Source organism: Acromyrmex echinatior, chromosome 5 (genome assembly GCF_024713525.1).
Source record: "Acromyrmex echinatior isolate Ae372 chromosome 5, ASM2471352v2, whole genome shotgun sequence".
Classification (NCBI taxonomy): domain Eukaryota; kingdom Metazoa; phylum Arthropoda; class Insecta; order Hymenoptera; family Formicidae; genus Acromyrmex; species Acromyrmex echinatior.
In genome coordinates, this window is record NC_141856.1 from 15623643 (window position 1) to 15644719 (window position 21077).

The 21077-nt window shown below is 34.7% G+C and overlaps 2 protein-coding genes across 2 annotated transcripts in view; both read right to left on the reverse strand.

Moving 5' to 3' along the window:
* LOC105151349 (uncharacterized) overlaps positions 1-14280 on the reverse strand; it is a 36575-nt gene extending 22295 nt beyond the window's left edge. Inside the window, exon 1 of the mRNA XM_087406199.1 lies at positions 13520-14280. The gene's annotated coding sequence lies outside the window, so the exon portion shown is untranslated. The remainder of the gene's footprint in view (positions 1-13519) is intronic.
* A 4213-nt stretch (positions 14281-18493) lies between these two features.
* On the reverse strand, positions 18494-20407 carry LOC105151366 (uncharacterized). The gene is made up of 3 exons (XM_087406491.1): positions 18951-20407; positions 18681-18767; positions 18494-18575 (listed from the first exon to the last, which is right to left on the reverse strand). Exons 1-3 carry the CDS (start codon positions 20013-20015, stop codon positions 18495-18497), a joined length of 1233 nt encoding a protein of 410 aa, XP_087262617.1. The 5' UTR covers positions 20016-20407; the 3' UTR covers position 18494.
* Between the last annotated feature and the right edge of the window lie 670 nt (positions 20408-21077).

A 21077-nucleotide genomic window follows, 5' to 3' on the forward strand; every position in this document is an offset into this window, starting at 1 on the left:
ACCGAATATTTTCAGTTAACGAAACAAACTTGGCATTAAAAAAAATTAATACGAAAGGGCACAACTCCGACTTCCGCTCAAAGATTAAAGTCTTACTCGAAGATTACTTTTCGACATGCATTCATGGGGGGGAGGGAGGGGTCTCCATTGGTTTATGATTCATGTTGTTACTCAGCCCACAGTTAATTGGTTTCCTTCCTTATTATGGCCATCGGCCCCATGAATAGGAAGAAGAAACGCCAAAGGAAGAAGGCGTCTCTCATGAATTCCAATAATTACAGATTCAATATGCGAGACAATAAAGAATGCGAATTTGCATTAAGTTCGAAAAACATTTTTCCTATTCCTACGTATTCGGTTACGTCGAAATAAAAAATTAATTACCCCGAGAAAATAAATGGTGGTTGATAAAGCTCACTTTATATTTCTTGAACCAAAAGACACGTATGCCTTTATGGTCAAGCATTCATTACCGGTAATCTTTTTTTTTTTTCTTGCTCCATCTACGTCGAAGATTGATCGCGACAGACATGTTGCAAAGGCTACAGAGCGATCTGGCACAAAGATCGATAGCACGAGAAATACGAATAATACTCCTCGCACTTGTATCCCGCATTGTGCGTTCGTGATAATCTACAATTAATCCCGATCCATCTACGGTTCGCTATCCGCACCACCTCTTCCTCCCCGCTGCTGGCGAGGTTTCACGCCTGCACATGCGAGATGCGACCTACGCGGCGACAACGCGAGTCAAGGCTCCCTGAATAACTGCAACTTACGCCACGGAATGCGCGACGTTGCATCGTCGCGTAAACAAGTTTCGCGCCCATTCCTTCATCAGTCTTATGCGCGTGGGTTGTATGTGAGGGCACGTGCGCCGTTTGATGCGATCTCACGGATGCCAGAGAACAGGGATGCAGCTGTCCGCTGTGCAACTTATAGCGTGCACTCAGCGCCGGTACAACGCATCTCGACACCCTTTAATTCGTGAAATTGTTCAAACTTATCAAACGTATCTTTCGCAGTTTCGTTTCCTCTTTCATTTTCAAGGATTCTTTGGTCGCGCGTGCTTCAGTAAACATGCTACGTGTTGCTTTTTTTATTAAAAAATCTTTGCTCTTTTAAAAAGATATATATTCTGACAAAAAAGTCACGCACTAGACGTTGGGATCGTTTTTTTAGTAATGGTGATAGATATACGACTTCGACGCTTAGAATCTTTTTCATAGATATTCCCGATATGAATTAAAAGTCCTAATATTTTTGCCGTATCTGTCACTGTTTTTAAAATAGTGGGTCTAAATTTATGCTTTTTTTTTTTTATCAAAGAAGAGACGATTTCACAGAAGAGATAATTTTTTTGGCGATTTTTTGTTTACGTGATATATCTGAAAGAAATCTTGTTGGGCTACGAGCGTTCAACACAATTATGTAGAACGTTCAAGCATAATGCTGGAAAATATTTTGACATTTCAGCAACCGGTTTGAGCATTCTACATTGTTTTGACGATCTAATAAATTGATTACCATACCTGTATCTCGTTAAATTTTTAGATGCTTTAGCAAAAGCTTTTCTTTCCATATAATATGTATATCGCACTCCGAGATTCTTTTTCAGAACAATATTCTAGTAGTCAAATTAGGACATATTTTATATTTATAAATTATTTAGATTTCTATAGAGATCTTTTATATCGAAATCATTTAAATAACAATTTAAAATAGTAAGAACTTTTATCCATCACATAGTCCATATGTGCCATAATTCTAGAATAAAAGGTTGCCTAGTTTTAAACCAGACCTGGATGCACCATATACTCATGACAGCGTACCGATCAACACATCGGTGTATCATTGCGCGATTTGGCACAGTTGCAGTGCGACAGGTCAATAGCGAACTGCCAAACAGTCGGAATAGATACAAAAAGCAACAGTATACTGTCGGCGAACTAAAATCAATAGTGACAAATAACCAATTGCAAAATTTGAAAAAGTCACAGACTAGCAATTTCAACTTAGCTAATTTTCCATCCGCTTGTATACAGCCAATCAAATCGTAAAATACAGTCCTATGCCATAGGTCAACTTATCGTTCAATTGTAAAATTTTTTCAAACGGTTGTAGCCTAAGAGAATAAAGTCAGAGAAACGATCTCGTTTGCCGAGCGAGAGCCCTACTCCGAGATAGAGAAGCGGCCGGTTCAACGTCGTGTCAAGGACAGACCGGCTATTTCGCGCGGGCCAGGTGTGGGTGGAGTGCATCGACCTGCTTACTTGCATACTTATCCGCTTGCGGCACGTTGCATAGCCACTCATCGACGCGGCATGCGCGTAGCTCACCCGGAACGCGAGAGATCACGACGTAGGGCCGGTTTCCTCTCGATGTCGGTTAACCCTTTCACACGACGAAATTACTCACTCGAGAAAGGCTTACGCTATCCTGAACGCGAACAGCAAAACAAATCAGTTCTAGTATATCGTTTCGTAAAAGATAGTGGTATACCTTATATATAATACATACAGCTGAATCGAGGTTTACGATTCCCGAGGAATTCGTGACCATGAAAAGTAAGTGGAACCAGAAGTGTCTGATGTTTACGAAAATATAAACTTCAGTATTATCTTACAGACGATATATTTTATCTAATCTTGGTTTATCGAATCTCCTTTTGATACTAAAATTAGATTAGAAGATAAGTTCAACTAACAATTTATCGACACGTTAATGAAACCTGACGATTACCCTTGGTCAGGGCGCAGCAGATAGAATCTTAGGTGGAATCGGACGGACTCATAGAGTCAAAAGTGCACAGATAAACTTGTTGAAAGCCCCATTCTTAATTTTTAAACTGAATTTTGAAACACGCAATAGTTTAACGATGCTAGAAATAGAGGATGATTGATTATTTATTATTCATTTACAAAAGAAAACTACTTATATGAGATATACAATGTTTGTAATGTAGTTGTTTGTTGAACATAATTCTTGTAAATGTCCTAGGCGTCCACTTACATACGCGAGCCTCTACAAGCCAAACGAGCGTGCAAATAGAAGAAAGACATTTGTCAGATATTTCCGTCATTTTCCAACGTCGTAATCGACCGGCTAAATTTGACAGCGATCACAATTACCGCGAATATATTTTGCGTAATTGGACAATGTACAATTTATCACCGAACAGAAAAGAGGTTCTATCGAGTGTATATAACGCTGCCTACCGGGTACACAGAGATATCACTACGCTTGGCAGCCGATGTGATAGCGCGCCATGTGCGTGCCAACGAAATCGAGGTCAACGAAGCACACGGTCGTAATCCGAAAAAAATCGTATGTATGCATGAACAACATCAGCTTCTCTCGGCTTGCGGCGTACCCAACGTCTGTCGCGCAGAAATATCTAAAAAGAACTTATCAAAAAGATATTACAGTTCTTTTATCATTTTCTATTCCGCTTTCGCTTGATTTTTTATTTAAAAATGTTATCATTTTCGTAAATATTCCCATTGCAATTTATTCTCAAAAATTAATTAACAATAAAACAAATAATTAAATGAAAAACAATTAAATTGAAAACCATGGTTGCTTTTAAATAGTTTTTCAAAAATTCATGTTTTTTTTCCGCGATATCATGTATTTCGAGGAGTCTTGCCAATCGCGAGGATCCTCGAGTGAGCGTAGTATTGATAAGCGTTGTTTTGATCTAAAAATGTTATCATTTGTAAATATTTTCATTGTAATTTCTCAAAAAAATTAAATAATTGAAGAAAAAATAATTAAGAATAAATAATTAAACAAATTTAATTAATAAATTAAATTAAACACCACGGTTGTTTCTAAATAGATTTTAGAAATTCACGTTTTTTTTTTTTTGCGATATTATGCATTTTGAGGAGTCCTATCAATCGCGAGGATCCTTGAACGAGCGTATTTCGCGAAAGTAGTATTCATAAAATTGCATCAAACTATCGTGCTGTACCAATGAAGAGATCAATCAGAAAATAACGCGCGACATGCAAGAAAGCATTATCGTTGACCGGCACGTGGTTAGAACGATACAAAAACGACGTAATACGACACTGTATACGGAATTTGACGCCGCAAAGGAGCCGTAAAACCGGTCGCACTGACTCACGTTGCACCATCGGGGATGCAACTTGCACTTTCGTTGCTTCCATGCGACGTGATAGTCAGCTGATCGTTGATCACATGAACATGATGCACATCGCTTTTTTTGGTTTGCCAAGTAATCAGTTTTGCAGATATTCTAGGAGGATGCGAAAGAGAAAAGTTACACGGCACTTTTAAATGCCTTCCTTGCATGAATAACGTAAAGATTGATATATTTTCGCATGTTACGTATTCGTTTTATTGTTAGCTGAATAAACAACAAGTGGAAAAATAACTGAGATAATAAATATTCATATTGAAGAGAGAAAAACTTCCTACAAGCAAAAATGTATTCAATTAAAACAATCGAATAATACGAAATAGGCGTCTCCTCCACTAGATTTGTTACGTTCGAATATTACGAGATAAAATCTTGTATTGATTATTTAGAATCTTCGAGATACGTAAATTTCATTACAGTATTAAATTACATATTGTTTGTATATGTGACAATATTTGCTTTCAACTCGACAGCTTGTGGAATATATTTATACTTATATACTCGTTGAGTACTGCAAACTACCCACTTGAAAACGAAACGTATGGCCATAAACGCGACAGCTTTGCAACCGCGCTCGCTCATAATGGTATTGTAACCGCGGTTCGCTGTTTTGCATGACTGATGTGAACGGATTGTTTCAAGCAGTAGTCACACTGGTGAACCGTTACTTTCGTGCATGACGACTTCTGCGGTGTTCTCGCAACTTGCGAGCGCATGGCATTGAAAGAAACGCGCGGATATTTCGTTTGTTAATCTCGAAGAACAGGAAAAAAAACTTAATTGAGATATATTCAAAAAAATCTTTCTCTCGCATATAAAAGAGGGATAATCTCGACGAGATTGACATAATATCGATTAGTTTTTTGGCGTAAAATAATATACGTACATAGCTGTTTTTTTGCGATCGATGTTATATTTTTCACATATATATTTTTACCGAATTTTCTGTTTAGTATTTTTATAGTATATATTAAATTAAATTTGATATAAACTATATTTAAGTTATAAATTTTACTAACGTCATTAGCATAATTTTGTAAGAGCTATTGTAATCTTATACAAATTACTTGGTCTATTAAGCTTAAATTTTATCGTCGCTTTCGTTTATTCGAAGCTAAATAGCACATATATCAATAATATTTTCCTCATAAACCATCGGTATTTCTTATCGTGTCGGTATCGTGCAAATAAATGAAAAAGAAACAGTAAAGAGATAACTGAAGTATATGTACTTTGAATATGTGTTTCGAAAGCAAGTAAATATGTATATTTTTTAAATCGGCATATATCACTGTATATCGGCACAAAACACACATATTGGATAAACTAAATGCTGGATGATATTTTCAGAATTTGCTGATATCTTTCATGAACAGACACTTTTCTCAAGGTTATCGACACCTAAGATGCCCCAGTTCCGACCTGTAAATGCTTTTAACCATTTAATCTATTTGTCCGTATTTTGCTGCATACCGATGCGAATTTGTTTTAAATTCTTTATATCGTACCTCCTTATATCCATAATGATAACAGACATTTGATAACCCCTGAGATTTATTGTAGTTAAACTTGAATAAATCATTTTGAATTTTAAAGCAAAATTAATATTAGTTGTATTAGTTAATATTAACTAATATTAATTAATATTAACAATAAGAATCTTATTGGACTGTACATATAAAAACACAACCAATAAGAAATAAAGGCGCATAACAGTCGAAACTGGATCTTTAATGCTTAAATAATTTCATGTAAATTTGCACATATGCACAGTACGTATATACTATATTTGTAATCATTACTTGTAGTCGAAACTAATATTTTTTAATTCATGAGAGAGCTAACTTATTTTGTCTGCATTCTAAAAAAAATTGTACACAAAAATATTCTGTCGTGGTTGAAAAACAAATAGAAATCCGCACTTGAGAGGCTAATTCTCTATAGAAATGTCGAGGGACGTGGATGCCAACGTCATTGGCCGCGCTTAATTTAATTTTGCGACACGTGCGTTACCTCGTCGGCGCCTATAAACGGGCACTCACGATACAGATCACTTCCGAGCGCCTCTGACTCGGCTGCAGCTTTCTCTAGCTTCTTGCGATTCTCTCAAGTAGTGACACCGCGTCATCGTCGGCATCGCGCCACGCGTCATCACATGACTATTCATAATGTCTCATCTGATTCACAATGATATCTGATTCTCGAAGATATATTTTTTATAATATTTGAAAAAAGGGATGGATAGCTCAATATGGAAATTTCCAAAATCTTTTTCCGTTCGACTCAACAACCTTAAGACTCCTTTAAAAAACTAATAATGCATAATATAGATGTATATGTCATGTTAAGTGAGTAAATAATTTATACATGTTAATTAAAACATAATTTATGTATATAACCGGGTATTGTACAGAAAATTTTAGAACAGAATTAAAATCATATTTTATTTATCGGCGAATATTTTGTATTATAATTTGGAATCACTAATATATTGTACTTATGTGTATTTATTAATCACACAATTCGACGAAATTCAGTTTTACGTGGATCGTAAACTACAGAACATCATAGTAGAAATGTTTTTTTAACAAACGTGATCACATCTTTATTGGAAACTCATGAATCCCCGGAGTATATATACATATATCGCATAATTATCAGTACGTGCGTGTGTCGTCGCAGCGCTCATGAAAAAAAATTATACTTGTTTACGTCGATACACGTCAAAAAAGCGTCGCGTCATGCGTGATAACCAATACAGTCATTCCACAACTCATAAATGCGCATAATTATTGAGATCGAAAATATTTATGTTTGCTGTGAGATTAAACTCCAAAGTTTCTGAATAAATAATTTTGATGGGAGGAGGAAATTGATTATGCGATTTACGAAATAATTAACCAACTATTTTGACAGTTCGTATTATCGTCAATAATTTTTGTCAAATAAATAAAAACTTATCTTTATATAAGAGTAATTAAGTAATTACGTATCTATGTAGAACGGATAATTTTTTTAACACTTGCGATCTACTTCGATAATCGACATCTAATAACACATGATATCCGACAATTAAGATCTAAACTGTCGCTACGCTAATGAAAGTAACTCGATACAAAGATCGAACGAATGCTCGTAAATTTTTCGCAGCGGGCGGTAAGTTGCAAGTGCAAATGATTATATACTGCAGTATGTTCATCGAAATAAATGTCTATCATATTTGCAAACTCCTTTATATACATATATATTGTATAATTCTATTCAAGGATTTTTGAATGTTTGGAATTTCATCAGTCATATTTATCGATCCTTATTTTTAAATGAAAAAAATTCTTTACATATATGTATAAATCTTAGTGTCGTGTTTTTTAGAAGAAGAAACGTGTAGAGAGAAATATTTGTAAATACAATATACTAACGTACGTATAAAAAAAAGTAATGGAATATATCTCTCTGTTGTTTCCAAATTGTTTTTACCCAACGAATTTAATTAGCTAAGATGTCCTCAATTACGTCATTGTTTTCGTAAAAGAAAGTTTCTTCCTGAGGGAGTGAAATATATATATATATATATATATATATATATATATATATATATATATATATATATATATGTATATACTATCACACATTTTCTCTCGTAGGCTTTGTCGAACCTCTTACGTAATGGGTTTCGTAGAAACGTTTATCTAGTAGAAAAATATGCATCGGTCAATGCCAAAGCAGCCGTTATTCGTACATCAGCCTAATAATTCTGTTTGTTCCAGCGGACGACGCGACTGGCGACTGACTCACGCACTCGCGACTTGCGGCGCAACCCAGATCCGATTTTATCTTCGTGCTGTAACACGCCGTGCATCGTGCCATTACGTAGCCCGAGAAAAACAACTTGTCATCGTGCGTCTTACGTCGCGGTACTCTTGTACGCTCGTAGAAAATTATTATCTTTCTTCTCTCTCATGAATGGATTCGTTCGTTTTTCTTTCAAGAGAAAGTGCGCGAAAATTACTTGTCGAATCGAAACACGACAATCGTGATCTCTCTCTCCAGCGTCTTAAGAGGAGTCACGAATGACGATCGGGTTTAGAAACATAGATACCTTCGAGTGGCAATATTTGGCTCCTCTATCTTCCTCCTATTCTCTGTCTGTCTACATACTTTATCGTAAGAAATTTAAATCATTTTTGTACGAAAATTTAATCAATAGGGAAATGAAAAAGAAAACGAAAACTATAGTTGAGTTTAAAAAATATATGCATATGAATCGGTGAGACTGCGTTGTTTTTTTTTCTGTATTGTATTTGATGTCTTAAGCGAATACACGTCTTGATCATATCCGTGTGGATCACAAAGAAAGTCGAGAACGCGCAGAAAATACACGCCTCATGATGTCAACGGGGTCGCCATTTGCCTGCAAATCGCACACGCGTGCATTCGTTGTGCATACACGGCGGACTCTTTCCTCCCGCATAATTAATGCCTCCGTCTGAGGAATGAAAGGTAGCGCTGACTACATTAAAGTAACGTCGTGAATCGAAAACTGTCGAGGCTCCTTGCACATACATATATACGTGTCGGAGCTCCGAATTGCGATTGGGTTGAGAGAGAGAGAGAGAGAGAGAGAGAGAGAGAGAGAGTGAGAGAGAGAGAGAGAGAGAGAAAGAAGTGAAGCAACGTGATATGTAGCAATCGGAGCAAACTGAGATATACAAGATAAATGGAAAGTATTAACGACGCAATTGGAAGTGCGAAACTGCGCAAAACCAACATTGGCCGTAATTCGAAGGCGATGCAACATCGCGGAAGAAAGAACGCAAAACTGGCTGACGTAAATTCAGATTTTATTCGTGCGTAAATCACTGATTTAATTACATATCAAGTTGAATAAAATTATAACACAAGTTGAAGGCGCAAAATAACACAACGATTAAATAGAGAAGCACCAAATACGGACGAGGCTGGATCTCGATATGTCTAATAATATTTCTATGTAAATTTAAAATTAAAATAGTCTCCCTTCGCCTACATTGTGAATTACAAATATGTCACTTGCGCAAATTCTTTACGCAAAGCACGCTATATATATCGCTTCGGTAAGTTATAACTTACGAGTTAATAATAGTATATTATCTCTAAATTTGCACATGGCGCAATATGCGAAATGACCTCGAGAAAAATGAATCGATTAATTCTAGCAAAGGCGTAAAATTACTACGTTTTTTCCCAAGTGAATCGCGTCCGTTCGCTAGTTCCGATCGATTGGAATCGTAACAATAGTTATCACGGGCAAAGTCAAACGATCGGAGTGAACGGAGAGCAGATCTCGGAAAGATAGCGATGTCACCGTAAAAACGAAGAAAAAAACAAATGTCACTGTTTTCGGTAAAGCAGCAGGTCCGCATTCCTGATCTCCTTCGCATGCGTAGATTATTTCGTGTTTTTGCGATTCTTTGCTACGTAACCATGCGAACGCAATTATTAAATTATAACTTCGAAAACCGACTCTCACGTTTAAGCGCCACGAGTAAAACTCTACGATAAACTACGTACTCAAAACGTATGAAATTATTTATGGAGTTATAAATTTTAATTCACATTGGAAGAAATCGCAATATAAAAATCAAGAGAATATTGAAAGAGAGAAACAGTTGTGGAAAAAGGCGCTATGACGCAGAAGGACAATAATTTTGTTGGACCATTAAAATAATTGTGCAAGATAATCAAGACTGACTGTTGGAATATGTCAAAACTTTTTGCAATATCATTCCTGTTTAAAAGTATATAATTATTTTGACAATTCAACAAAATTATGTATTTTCAGATCTGTATCTTGCTAAATTTTTAAATACTTTAGCAAAACCGTCCTTTCTGTGTGCGCTTATCGAAACTTTTGTACAAATGAAATACGTACACTGTTAAACATCAAATGAACGATGGTAATCTAATCCCTTTAGTTAAATAATATTGTTATTTTTAATTTTCATATATGTCAAAATATAAATCAATCTACTTCGTGATTAGTCTTAAAAAACGTCCATAATACCGTATTCACTTAGTAAATAATAAACAAAATTTGAGTCAAATTTAATACATTTCTTGAGTCAAATCATTTAACTCCTAAATTGTTTTAATGAAATTAACGATGAATGAGTAATGATGATCTATAGAAATGATTAAAAATAACTCAAAATAGAATTTGACATTATAAATTTAATAATAAACACGGAGAGAATAATTTTATTGAAATATCTAAAAATTCAGCTTAAGAAGCTCAGATAACAAATGTAATCAATTTTGTTGATGTCAAAATAATTACATAGGAGTCTCAAGAATGTTGAGAAATGCTGCGAAAAGTTTTGACATACCAGCAATTAATTTGAACATCCTACATGTTTGTTTTGATCTAACAAAATTATTTTCAAATCTATATATAGCTAAATTTTTAGATACTTCAGCAAAACCATTTCTTTATCGCGTTAATGTGCACGAGATTATTACGTGCGTAAAATTTCAGTACGCAAGAGAAAAGGATGAATATTTCGGTCCACTGTGGAAGTAGCCGCGCGTAGGATGGATAACACATCGCTCTGGCACATTGCTAATCGTCAGGCTTTTATAGCGCGCGTGCCATCGCATAGTGGATAATAAATGCGACGGACGATGATAAACGGCATATAATACGATCCGCTTTGACGCACATACATACATATATATACACACACACATACACACGCATACGTGTCATACAACCCATAAAATTACTTATTTGCCATCCTGCCGACGAAAATGATAATTCATCGAATGCAACTGTCCGAATTAAAACACGCGAACGCGAATTCGCACCTTTCATTCAAACGGTTTCCATAATAATTGCTTCAACGTATAGCCGCATATGGCATATAATTCAAAATAACCTTGGATGAGAATTAAAATATCTCATTGTATGCGCACGTAAGTTTCGCCACGATGATAATCGAGCGCGTCGCCTCGCTGTTTGTTCGCGCCGAATTTATCGAACGACAATATTAGCACAAGTTGACTCAATCCGTCTTCGGCAAGCGTTTTCGATGCACTTTGCGTCCGTTACGGAACTATGCACGTCACGGCAAGTCAAGTCTGCGCGGTGATAAACATGAATCGAGCAATAAGCGCGAATCAAACCAAACAATGATTGACATTGTCTGATTGACGTTTGATTTGTTTATTTGTAGAAAGAATGCAGAGGACTAAATCTGCAAGAAATAATCAGACGCTTCTATTAAGATAATTAAAAATGAAAAATACCTTTCAGTTTCTTTTTAACTTGAATCTATTCAATTACACGCTATTGAAGTAGAAGAAAGTTAAGTAACGGATTATTCAAAAATCTAATTGTAACAGCAAAGAGAGAAATATATAGCAAGCGGAGAAATTATGTTTCTCTCAAGAGTAACATCATCAAATTAGGAAACGGATAAAGCGATCAAGAGAACAATTTGAGCAAGAAAAGACGGCTAAAGTCAATGAGAAACACTCGGCTCGTATTGTCGACAAGACTAGACAACTCATTGTCACGTTCATAAATTCTCGTTAGTCTCTGCTAACACCGTGTAATAACTCAGAGATGCTATTGCGCGGTCGAGCGCGTCTAACGGAAACGTCACGTCTATCGCGCGTCGCGTATACTCTGCAAAAAGTTCACTGACTTCCGCCGCGCGGATTTACGTGTGAAATCTAAATTGAATTTTTCGATCCAATTTTCGTATTAATTATTATTCGCTCAAATTATATCGGATATTTTTAATCAATGTTAGTTTATATTATCTGAGTATACATTATTCACATCTTGAGTTTATAGAAAAAAATCAATTTACTGCTATCACGGAGAGAATTTTCTTTGAAAATTTACCCTGAAAATATGGTAGTTGTGGTACAACTACATGTAATATTTTAAAGATTTTTATCGTGCACTTCAGTAAAATTGATCAAACTCGGTTTATACTTTATTGTAGTTTTATTCACAAATGAGAGATTTACAGTAAAATTCTTCGAATGTTTGCTTCTACGATGTTGTCCTACGACTATCATATTTTCAAGGTAAATTGTAAGAAAAAATTCTGTCTATAAGAAAAATGATTATTCAATTTATTTTCTTTCTCTTTTAAGTAACGAGGTTATCTTTAACAAAGAATATATTTTCTTGATAATAATCTTAAAACATACTTATTATAAAATTTCAGAAAAACTCATTATGTATTCAAAACAAGAATTTATTTTCCTTTTAGAAAGAATATTATAAAATTAATTGAAAAAAGGTTCTTTTCATAATTAGCAAATCGAATTTCTTTTAATTTAATAAATTTGATTGAAGTATTAAACTTACACTAGAGGAATATATTTTGAATAAATTTAATGCTTGTAATGAACTTATGATAGATTCGCGGATATGTGAACTTTTGAAATAAGTAATTATTATTTACATAGAGTAATTATTATTTGCGTATTTTTCTGTGTGTATTATTCCTCTCGGCTTTGCCAAGAAAAGGGGTTTTTTCAGATTATTTTTAAGCCTATTTAAATTGTTTTGTTTTGCGATGTCTAGAATTGTGATTTATGTAATAGTTCCGTGATGATAAATTTTCATCGAAAACGAGACTTAAAATTTCTTATGTATTCGCAGATGATCATCATGACTTCTATACGAGTCTTAAACGAGTCACGCACTCTTATTTATGACGAGAGACAGTGCCCCAACAATTCCACAAAGTGCGCCAAATGCTTTACCCACATTTCTTGGCACGTCGTCTCGATTAGGATTGGTGATACAAGAGTCGCGCCGACGTAAATATAGCACGAACTCAATCTTTCCTTTCATTGTACGTAGCGATTTTTAAATGCAACAGAATGATCTTCATTTACGAACAGTAGTGTTTTCCCCATAAAATTTCGCAAAGTTTAAGACGACAAAAATTTATTTAATAATATATTAACAGAAAAGGTAATAACAACGTCTTTAAAAATTATCAGCTTAACAGATAGATAATAATTTACCGGAATTTAGATAAAGAGATACAACTTTCGCAACTGAAAATTTCCAAAACGTTCAACAATTAACCATTCATTATGATGATAAATTCTAATTACCGTTAGTGCTGCGTAAAAAGCAATTGAAAATTCTTTTGTGCGCATGCGGTTACATGTAACATGTAAGGAAATATTAAACGATAGCCCAGTTTCTTGAATATTGTAATATCAACTTGGATGCGAAAAGCGTAATAGCGTAAATAGGATTTTCTCGGGTTGCAGCGTATGCTGCGGGAAGCGTCGCGTCTCATACGAGACGAAATATGAAAGCTGTGCTGGTAAACTTACTTCCACAAACGGGAATCGATCTCGAGAGGCGCCCTTGCACCTCTCTAAGCAAAAGCCGCGGCGTAGATCGACGACGTTCTCTCACGCGGGAATTAAAATCTCTGCATCCCACTATGCGCCGATTACACACGCTGATTACGTGTCTGCTTTGTTTATATTCCTGATCTCGTCGCCGTGCTCGCTATCGCGAGTATCAAGGAAACTTGTAGACACGGTGGCAGCGGCATCGGAGATCCGCAGGCAAGGCCACGTTTTCGCATGGATTACGAGGTCGTTCGGTGCTCGCCCGCAAACTTTCATCCATTGAATTTGACGCGACGAACTCGCCGCCTTTATGCCACTCTATCTAATCGCGTACAAGTTCGATACGCTCATAATTTCTCACTAACGAGCATAGGAGATCGCACATTCGTCCGCGTGCGTGAACTGTCAATTTTTGGTCAGCACTTGAAACTTTCTCTTTTTTATTTATTTCATCAGACGTTCTCTCGTTTTATCGGAGCACCTTGACTTTCCGTCACTCGCGTCAGGGAACACTGCGTGTCTCTGCTGAGAGAAGAAAGTCTCTGCTGGCTACGGCTGCTGTTCTCAGCGATTCCGATTTTGCGAGCGATATATTCGGTGACAGGCAGTATGCGCAGGAACAACACTCTCCTTACGTTCACTCGGCGCGGCAGTCGGCGCGGCACTGACAATTGCGTATTGGAGTCGCCGCGATGAGACATGATCGCGAAATCGCGTGATCGCCTACACGCGCGCTCCACCGTGATGCTCCACCATTCCTCTCTCTCTCTCTCTCTCCCCCTCTCTCTCTCCCCCCTCTCTCTCTCTCTCTCTCTCTGTCTGTCTGTCTCTCTTTTATCTCTTTCCCCGCAGCTCTGTTGCCAGAATTAGACAAAAGAACGGAATTCCGGACTGTCTGAAAGAATCGCGCCAGGTATCTATACATATACACTCGCTGGTGCGTGAGATCTCGTTTTACGTGGTGCACGAACAATGTGGATGCAGTTGCCGTGCTGTATGTTCCGCGTAAACGCAGTTTCCTCGCGCGAGATGCGTACCATGTGCGCTGTCGCGCAACAACACATGTTATCGTGGATTCACGTAGAATCATTTTACGGACGCACGAAGTGTGATTGAACAAGTCTTTCATTAATTCTTGACTAGAATATCGTGAAAAAATGATACATTTCTAACATCGTGGGTTCATTGGAATCTCATCTTTCAAAGGCTAACAAAATGGGATTCATTAATTTTGAGAACATTTTTATTATATCTTTTTAATTTTTGGACCTTCATTTATATCTCCTTTTAATCCAAATTAATAATAAGAACTATAATAATCAGAGTCAATCTCGCTCGCTTTGATTCTTATTTAAAATAGTTAATAAAGTTTCTACTAAACTCGATGTAAGTCTAATGGATCTATCACACCAATTGAAGATTAAGCCCGTATCAGATTGTTAGATGTCAAATGAGCAATGGTAACTTAAGCCCTTTTATTATTTATTAAATACATACATCAATATGGATATTATTTTCTTTGAAACTGATCACAGAAATGGATTAATTTACATTTTGACATACATGAAGTTAAAAATAACAAAATGTTATTTAAAAATGGAATCACACGATACTCGATTTCTTGAATAATAGCATGTTTGCTCTAATGCTAGAATTCGTTTATATATTGATCGCTGCATGCTGCATATACATAATTTTTATATTTATTATGGATTACTTCATGGCTTATTTCCTTGCATGCACCAATCAAAAGAAATAATTACTAATTTCATAGTTATTTGTTAAACGTCAGACTATATGCATCAAAGCAAACATAGCAGCATACATGTATGCATGCATGCATGCATGCATGCGTGCATGCTTACCATTCAAGAAATCGAACATCGTGTGATTTAATCTTTAAATAATATTTTGTTATTTTTAACTTCATGTTTTTTTCAACTTGTATATCAAAATGTAAATTAATTCATTTTTGTGATTAGTTTCAAAGAAAACAATATCCATATTGATGTATGTATTTAATAAATAATAAACTAAATTGAGTCAAATTTAACATCTTGAGTTAAATTATTTAACTACATACTTGTAGTTAAATTAACTACATATTGGAGCAGTGATGACCTAAAAGATTAAATTAAAAATCTTCTCAAATTGAACGTAATATAATTTAATTTGACATTATGAATTTAATAACGTAGAGAGATAACAATTAAAATTAAATTGGAATTTGATCACTCAAAGCAAAGTTCACTAACCTTGATATTAATTTTCTTTCTTCTTTATTGATCAAATTCCAATCCAATCTCAATATTAATCTCTAATCTGATACAGACTTTAGATTTGTTTTTTGTTGTTGCATTAGGTTGCATTAAAACTTTCCTTCTTATTTCTACTAAATGTCAGATATAATGCTTGTTTCATTTTAAGTATAAAAAGTGTATACTAATTTTACTATAAAAAAATGATCTATTTAAATTAATTTGTTAGATATGAAAAGAGTAATAGTAATCCAATTCGTTAAATTAAATTTTATTATGTTTAACTTCCATATGTGTGTCAAAATATTAATATAATAAATAAATTCATTTTCGTTTTAAAGTAAACCACGTCCATAATTAACGTATGCACTCCAGTTTCAAAATAAACCACGTCTATAATTAACGTGTGCACCCCTGTTTCAAAATATAAATAAATTACATTCATTATTAACGTATGCACTTAAATGAAACTTAAACTAAATTTAAATAAAATTTAGTAAATTTGTTCACCTAATTTGTTTAATTTCATTTTTTAAATTAAATTAACAACATATTGAATAAGAGTAGTGACGACTTATTGAAATGATTAAAAAAATCATTTAAACTTGAATAGAATTTAATGTAACGAATTTAACAGTGTTGATAGATTCTGTGATGAAATTGGATTCTTGATCTTTCTTTAGCAAGGAAGTCGTGAAAGGCCATCGTTTATCGCAAGTTCACCTCTTTCAATGTTAAAGGTAACGCAAATGTTTAGAACATTTTATACAATATAAATAGTACATGCTGCGCTGTTCCATTTTATTAATTTACGTTTCTTATCAAGATTGTACACACATGACAGTAAGTAATTGATATGAAATAATGATATAATGGTAAACTAGTTATATTAACATCGCAAGAAAGACATTTTGTTTATTTGTCATTATATAACGCGGCATTAACGAAAACTTACTATATTTTGCTATTAGCCATTTGCTATTAACCATTCTATCTAGTTGACATTTCAGTTTTTACATGCATCATTTTTCTCCGGAGACAACGCTTATTTGCATCAGCCTGTCGTTGCATAATTGCGGTCTTATTCAGTTCATACCGAAATATATTCGTCTGGACGTCCAGTGCGAGATAAACGACACGCGTCACGCGGTGCCGAAATAATTTATGTTCCATTTATCTTTGTCGATATTCAATTTCGTTGCTTTTTGAATTATAGACGAAATAAAAAGAATGTACGAGGATAAGAAGTAAAAGATATACCAGGGTGATTCGCAGGAAAACAAATTTTTCCCAAGTAGGTACTTGCGCGATTCTTGCGTGTGCGATAAATAATATGTCGTCTACTTGTCATGACCCGAGGCTCTCGTCGTGGCATTAAAGTCCGATTGAAATCATTAACGCATTTAGCCTTTTAGTCGAAATTAACCTTTGCGACTATGTATGGATATTATCGCGCAGTAGAACATTAACCTTGACGATAGATCACGATCCGACTACACCCCACATGCCTCCGCATTGAATGAAAACTCACTTTCGAGGACGTCGCTGTTGCTACTACCGCTGATGCCGGTAAATCGTTATTAAATAGTAGAAACTATTATAGCAATTATAGACATGACATATTATTTATTGTACTTATAATAGCCTACGATAAATTATTTTTGTTTTTTGCTCCACACATGTTTCCGTGAGTTCGTTTTAACATCGTCTTATTCACTCTGCCGTCATTGACAAAGATATTGAAGGTAGTATCTTCATTTCTTTTTACAAATACCAGATAACGAACGTCAAATCGACGAAGCGATAAATCTTTATTGCTTTAAACTAAGAAATACACATTTACATTGTAAAAAATTCAAGGACAAGCAAAATTACGAATTTACGATTTAGCAATGGCGAAGTCACAGACAGGGTCAAAAGTCACTTCCGTGGGTCACTCGCTGACGATAAGAACAAGGATTTTGCGAAGAAAATGTCTGAAAATTACATGCGTGCATTGCAACTCGTAGCGCAATCTGTTCTCCTTTAGCACGGAGTGTTGAAATGTAATTGTAGACCTCGAAGATTGTATTTATCACTGAATTTCCGCGCTGATATCGCCGTCCATGTGGCGCCAATGAAATGAAAATTTAATTACTCTTTTATTCATATCTCTGTGTGTTACTAAACTACCGCTGATTATTACAGAACGATATGATCGCCAGAGATATAATTTAAAATTATATTTTGCATGATTCAGAAATGAATTTCAAATTGTATTATAGTACTAATATAAGCATCAGCTCGTTTTAATTTTAATACAAGAATAGTTCTTAAGGGGGGTTCTTAAGGATTCTTAATTTACATATTAATGATGTATTTAATGAATCCAAAACAATATTTTTTCAGAAATATTTTTATTTTGTCTCACACGTTACATTTAAGTAAATAAAACTTATTAAAAATTTTTAATTGTATATAATTTAGGACTATTAATTTATTATATGAAAACATTTTCAAATACCTTTGTACATACGTATTTAACAGGTATAAAATATTGAGCGATATTTTATTTTAATAGATAAAAAAAGTATTTTATACATATATTCAAAAGTATTATATTTTTAAATATTTAATAATATTTAAAAACGTGTTTTTCATTTATATATATATATATATATATATATATATAATATATAAAATTAAACTTTCTATTAAGTGTTGACATGGCAAGTTTGCGACGTGACCAAGAACTGTATTAAAATTAGTAAGTATGTAGTGATACTGCCCACTATCTATAAACACAATTACAAAGTCAATAATATATATATATACATATATATATATATATATATATATATATATACACACATAATTAAAGTAAATAATCGATTACTTACCGCAGTAAGAAGTGTTGCGTCAACAGTGAGACCCTTCGCGGTGAATGAATTTTCGCGGTGCAATATTTGCAAGGAGAACAGCTGCAACTGTAAATTATTAAAATAATTAAATATAGAATTAAAAATATATACATTTGTATAAGCGATTCATGTATGAAACGATGTATAAAAAAGTGCAATGTATAAAAAAAACCGCAAAATATGTTCGTAGAAATAGATAAGTTAAATTATTATTAATTAAACAATTAATTAATGATATTTTTTTGCTACCTCATCTTTAATCTGTTTATCGCTGGTGCTGATAAGGACATCGTGTACAGTAGTGCCAATCTGCATGGCCTGATCCTTGCCTGTATCGCAGGCCCACACTATAAGTACTATTTTGATAGAATAATATGTTACAGACGTGATGTAGTATTTAAACCAGATCTGTTTCTCGAGATCGATAACATCCCCCTTCTCCCCTTGCCACGCCACTATGTAGAAATACAAACCGAAAGTAATTTCGGCAAAAGTCATGACTATTGTGGTGAGAATTTGCATACTGAAAACCGTATTCAATAAATGTACGGTATCGCTGACTATCAGATGTCGCTTCTTTAGGGCTTTGAGCTCCATTAGCAGATATGGATTTCTCTGCTCATGATAGATACGTCTGAGGAGATGCGGCTCATCGCTCACCACAAGTTCTCGCAAACTCAGCAGATTGTCATTGAGTTGTGTGAAACAGGCCTTCAGTACATAAACGCAATCCATGTACAGCATATCCATTTGAAACACCAGCATAGTGAGATAAAACGACATCGTCTTGAGGAAGAAATCGCCATAATCGATGGAATCTATACAGTTATACAATTGTACTAGTACGAAAAGGAAACCGATAATGTCCTTAGCATGAACCATCTTGGACATCTTCCGATACAATTCCGGGGGCAGTTTCGAAGAAATCTCTAACATGGACTGGAGCAATAATATCCGCTTTTTGGTCATGATATACGTGATAACCGCTATGACACCACCGAGTATATAGTAGCAATTACATTGAAGGGCTCCAGGTACGCCGCTGAATTTAATGTTCCCATCAATATTGACCTCGAAGAGTACCGTCAGTCCCCAAATGCCGGCGACAGCTACGACGATGGTCGACACGATATAGCCCACTTTGGAAAACTCCAAGGTCGAACCGTTGTTCTTGTACGGAAATAATCCGAAAATAGTACAGAAAATGAAACAGGGATACATCAAGGATTCAAAGTCCGTCGCGCGGAACGGCCGCCATTTTTTTCGCACTTTGCCCTTGTCTTGTCCTTGGGACTTTGGCGACGGAGTGAACATGATTAGCGAAGTGTCATAGAAGAACAACGATCTAAATCGTAGATTGTATTCTAAAAATTATTAATTGCATTATCGGCGCACTTAAACATTGATGTAAACATATGAAAGCCTTTTCTTTAAGTATATAATCTTTCGATTTTCCACGATAAATGTCCGACAGAGGCTCTCTCCGTAAACTAAACCCGATGAGTTCAAGTTCAAAACTGCAAACAATTGCTGCATTGGGTAGTCAGACGGAATTATTTGTTAGCCGTGAAGTAACCATGGTGTTCTTCGATCGACATTGTCACCCTTGGGATGCAATGTATAAAGTAATGATGTGTAATTGCTGCGGCATGTACGACCCATCTTATGCATCTAGGTCGTGCGCAAGGCGAATCATGCACTGAGAAAAAAATAGCCTAAATTTAAACAAATATTTATTTGAATATTTTCAACTAAACATTTGTAATAAATAAATATTTACTTAATAAAGAGAAGTGATTGTTAAATCAAATTAATGTTTTTGTACCAAATAAATATATTTTTATGTTCAATAAATATTTAGTTGATACTATTCAAATAAAATTTACTGAAATTTACGATATTTTTTTCTCAGTGTGTGTGTGTGAACACTTGTACACAAGAAACAGGAAACATCGACTGCGCAGTATCCACAAATGGATTAGTAATTCTCAAAGATCTGTTAATAATGACCGCACATTAAATTCTAATTGCATTCAAATTGCGCACTCTAGTCTGATTATAAAATTGACATCATCATGCCACGATTTCCAAAGCTAATGTTTTTCATTGTTATATATAGTTATTCATTTGTTTATTTTCAATGTGCAAAGATTATCGATATATCGTGCTTATTATTTTGATTAAGACATATTATCGTCTTATTTACTTTTTCAAACTTAATTTATTGAGGAACATGAATTTCCAATTGTTTTTGTGAGTCTCTCGAAACATAATAAATCAATTTGTGTATATGTATATATATATATATATATATATATATATAAAATATCACGCACTAAATTATTACGCTATTCACTTTTTAAGAAACTGATATTG

Bases quoted from the DNA above. Each gene is read 5' to 3' on its own strand.
- LOC105151366 (XM_087406491.1), bottom strand. From the start codon at position 20,015: ATGTTCACTCCGTCGCCAAAGTCCCAAGGACAAGACAAGGGCAAAGTG. The intron at 18,768-18,950 runs GTAGCAAAAAAA...AATAATTTACAG, and splicing joins ATAAACAGATTAAAGATGAG to TTGCAGCTGTTCTCCTTGCA. The intron at 18,576-18,680 runs GTAAGTAATCGA...TTGTGTTTATAG, and splicing joins ACGCAACACTTCTTACTGCG to ATAGTGGGCAGTATCACTAC.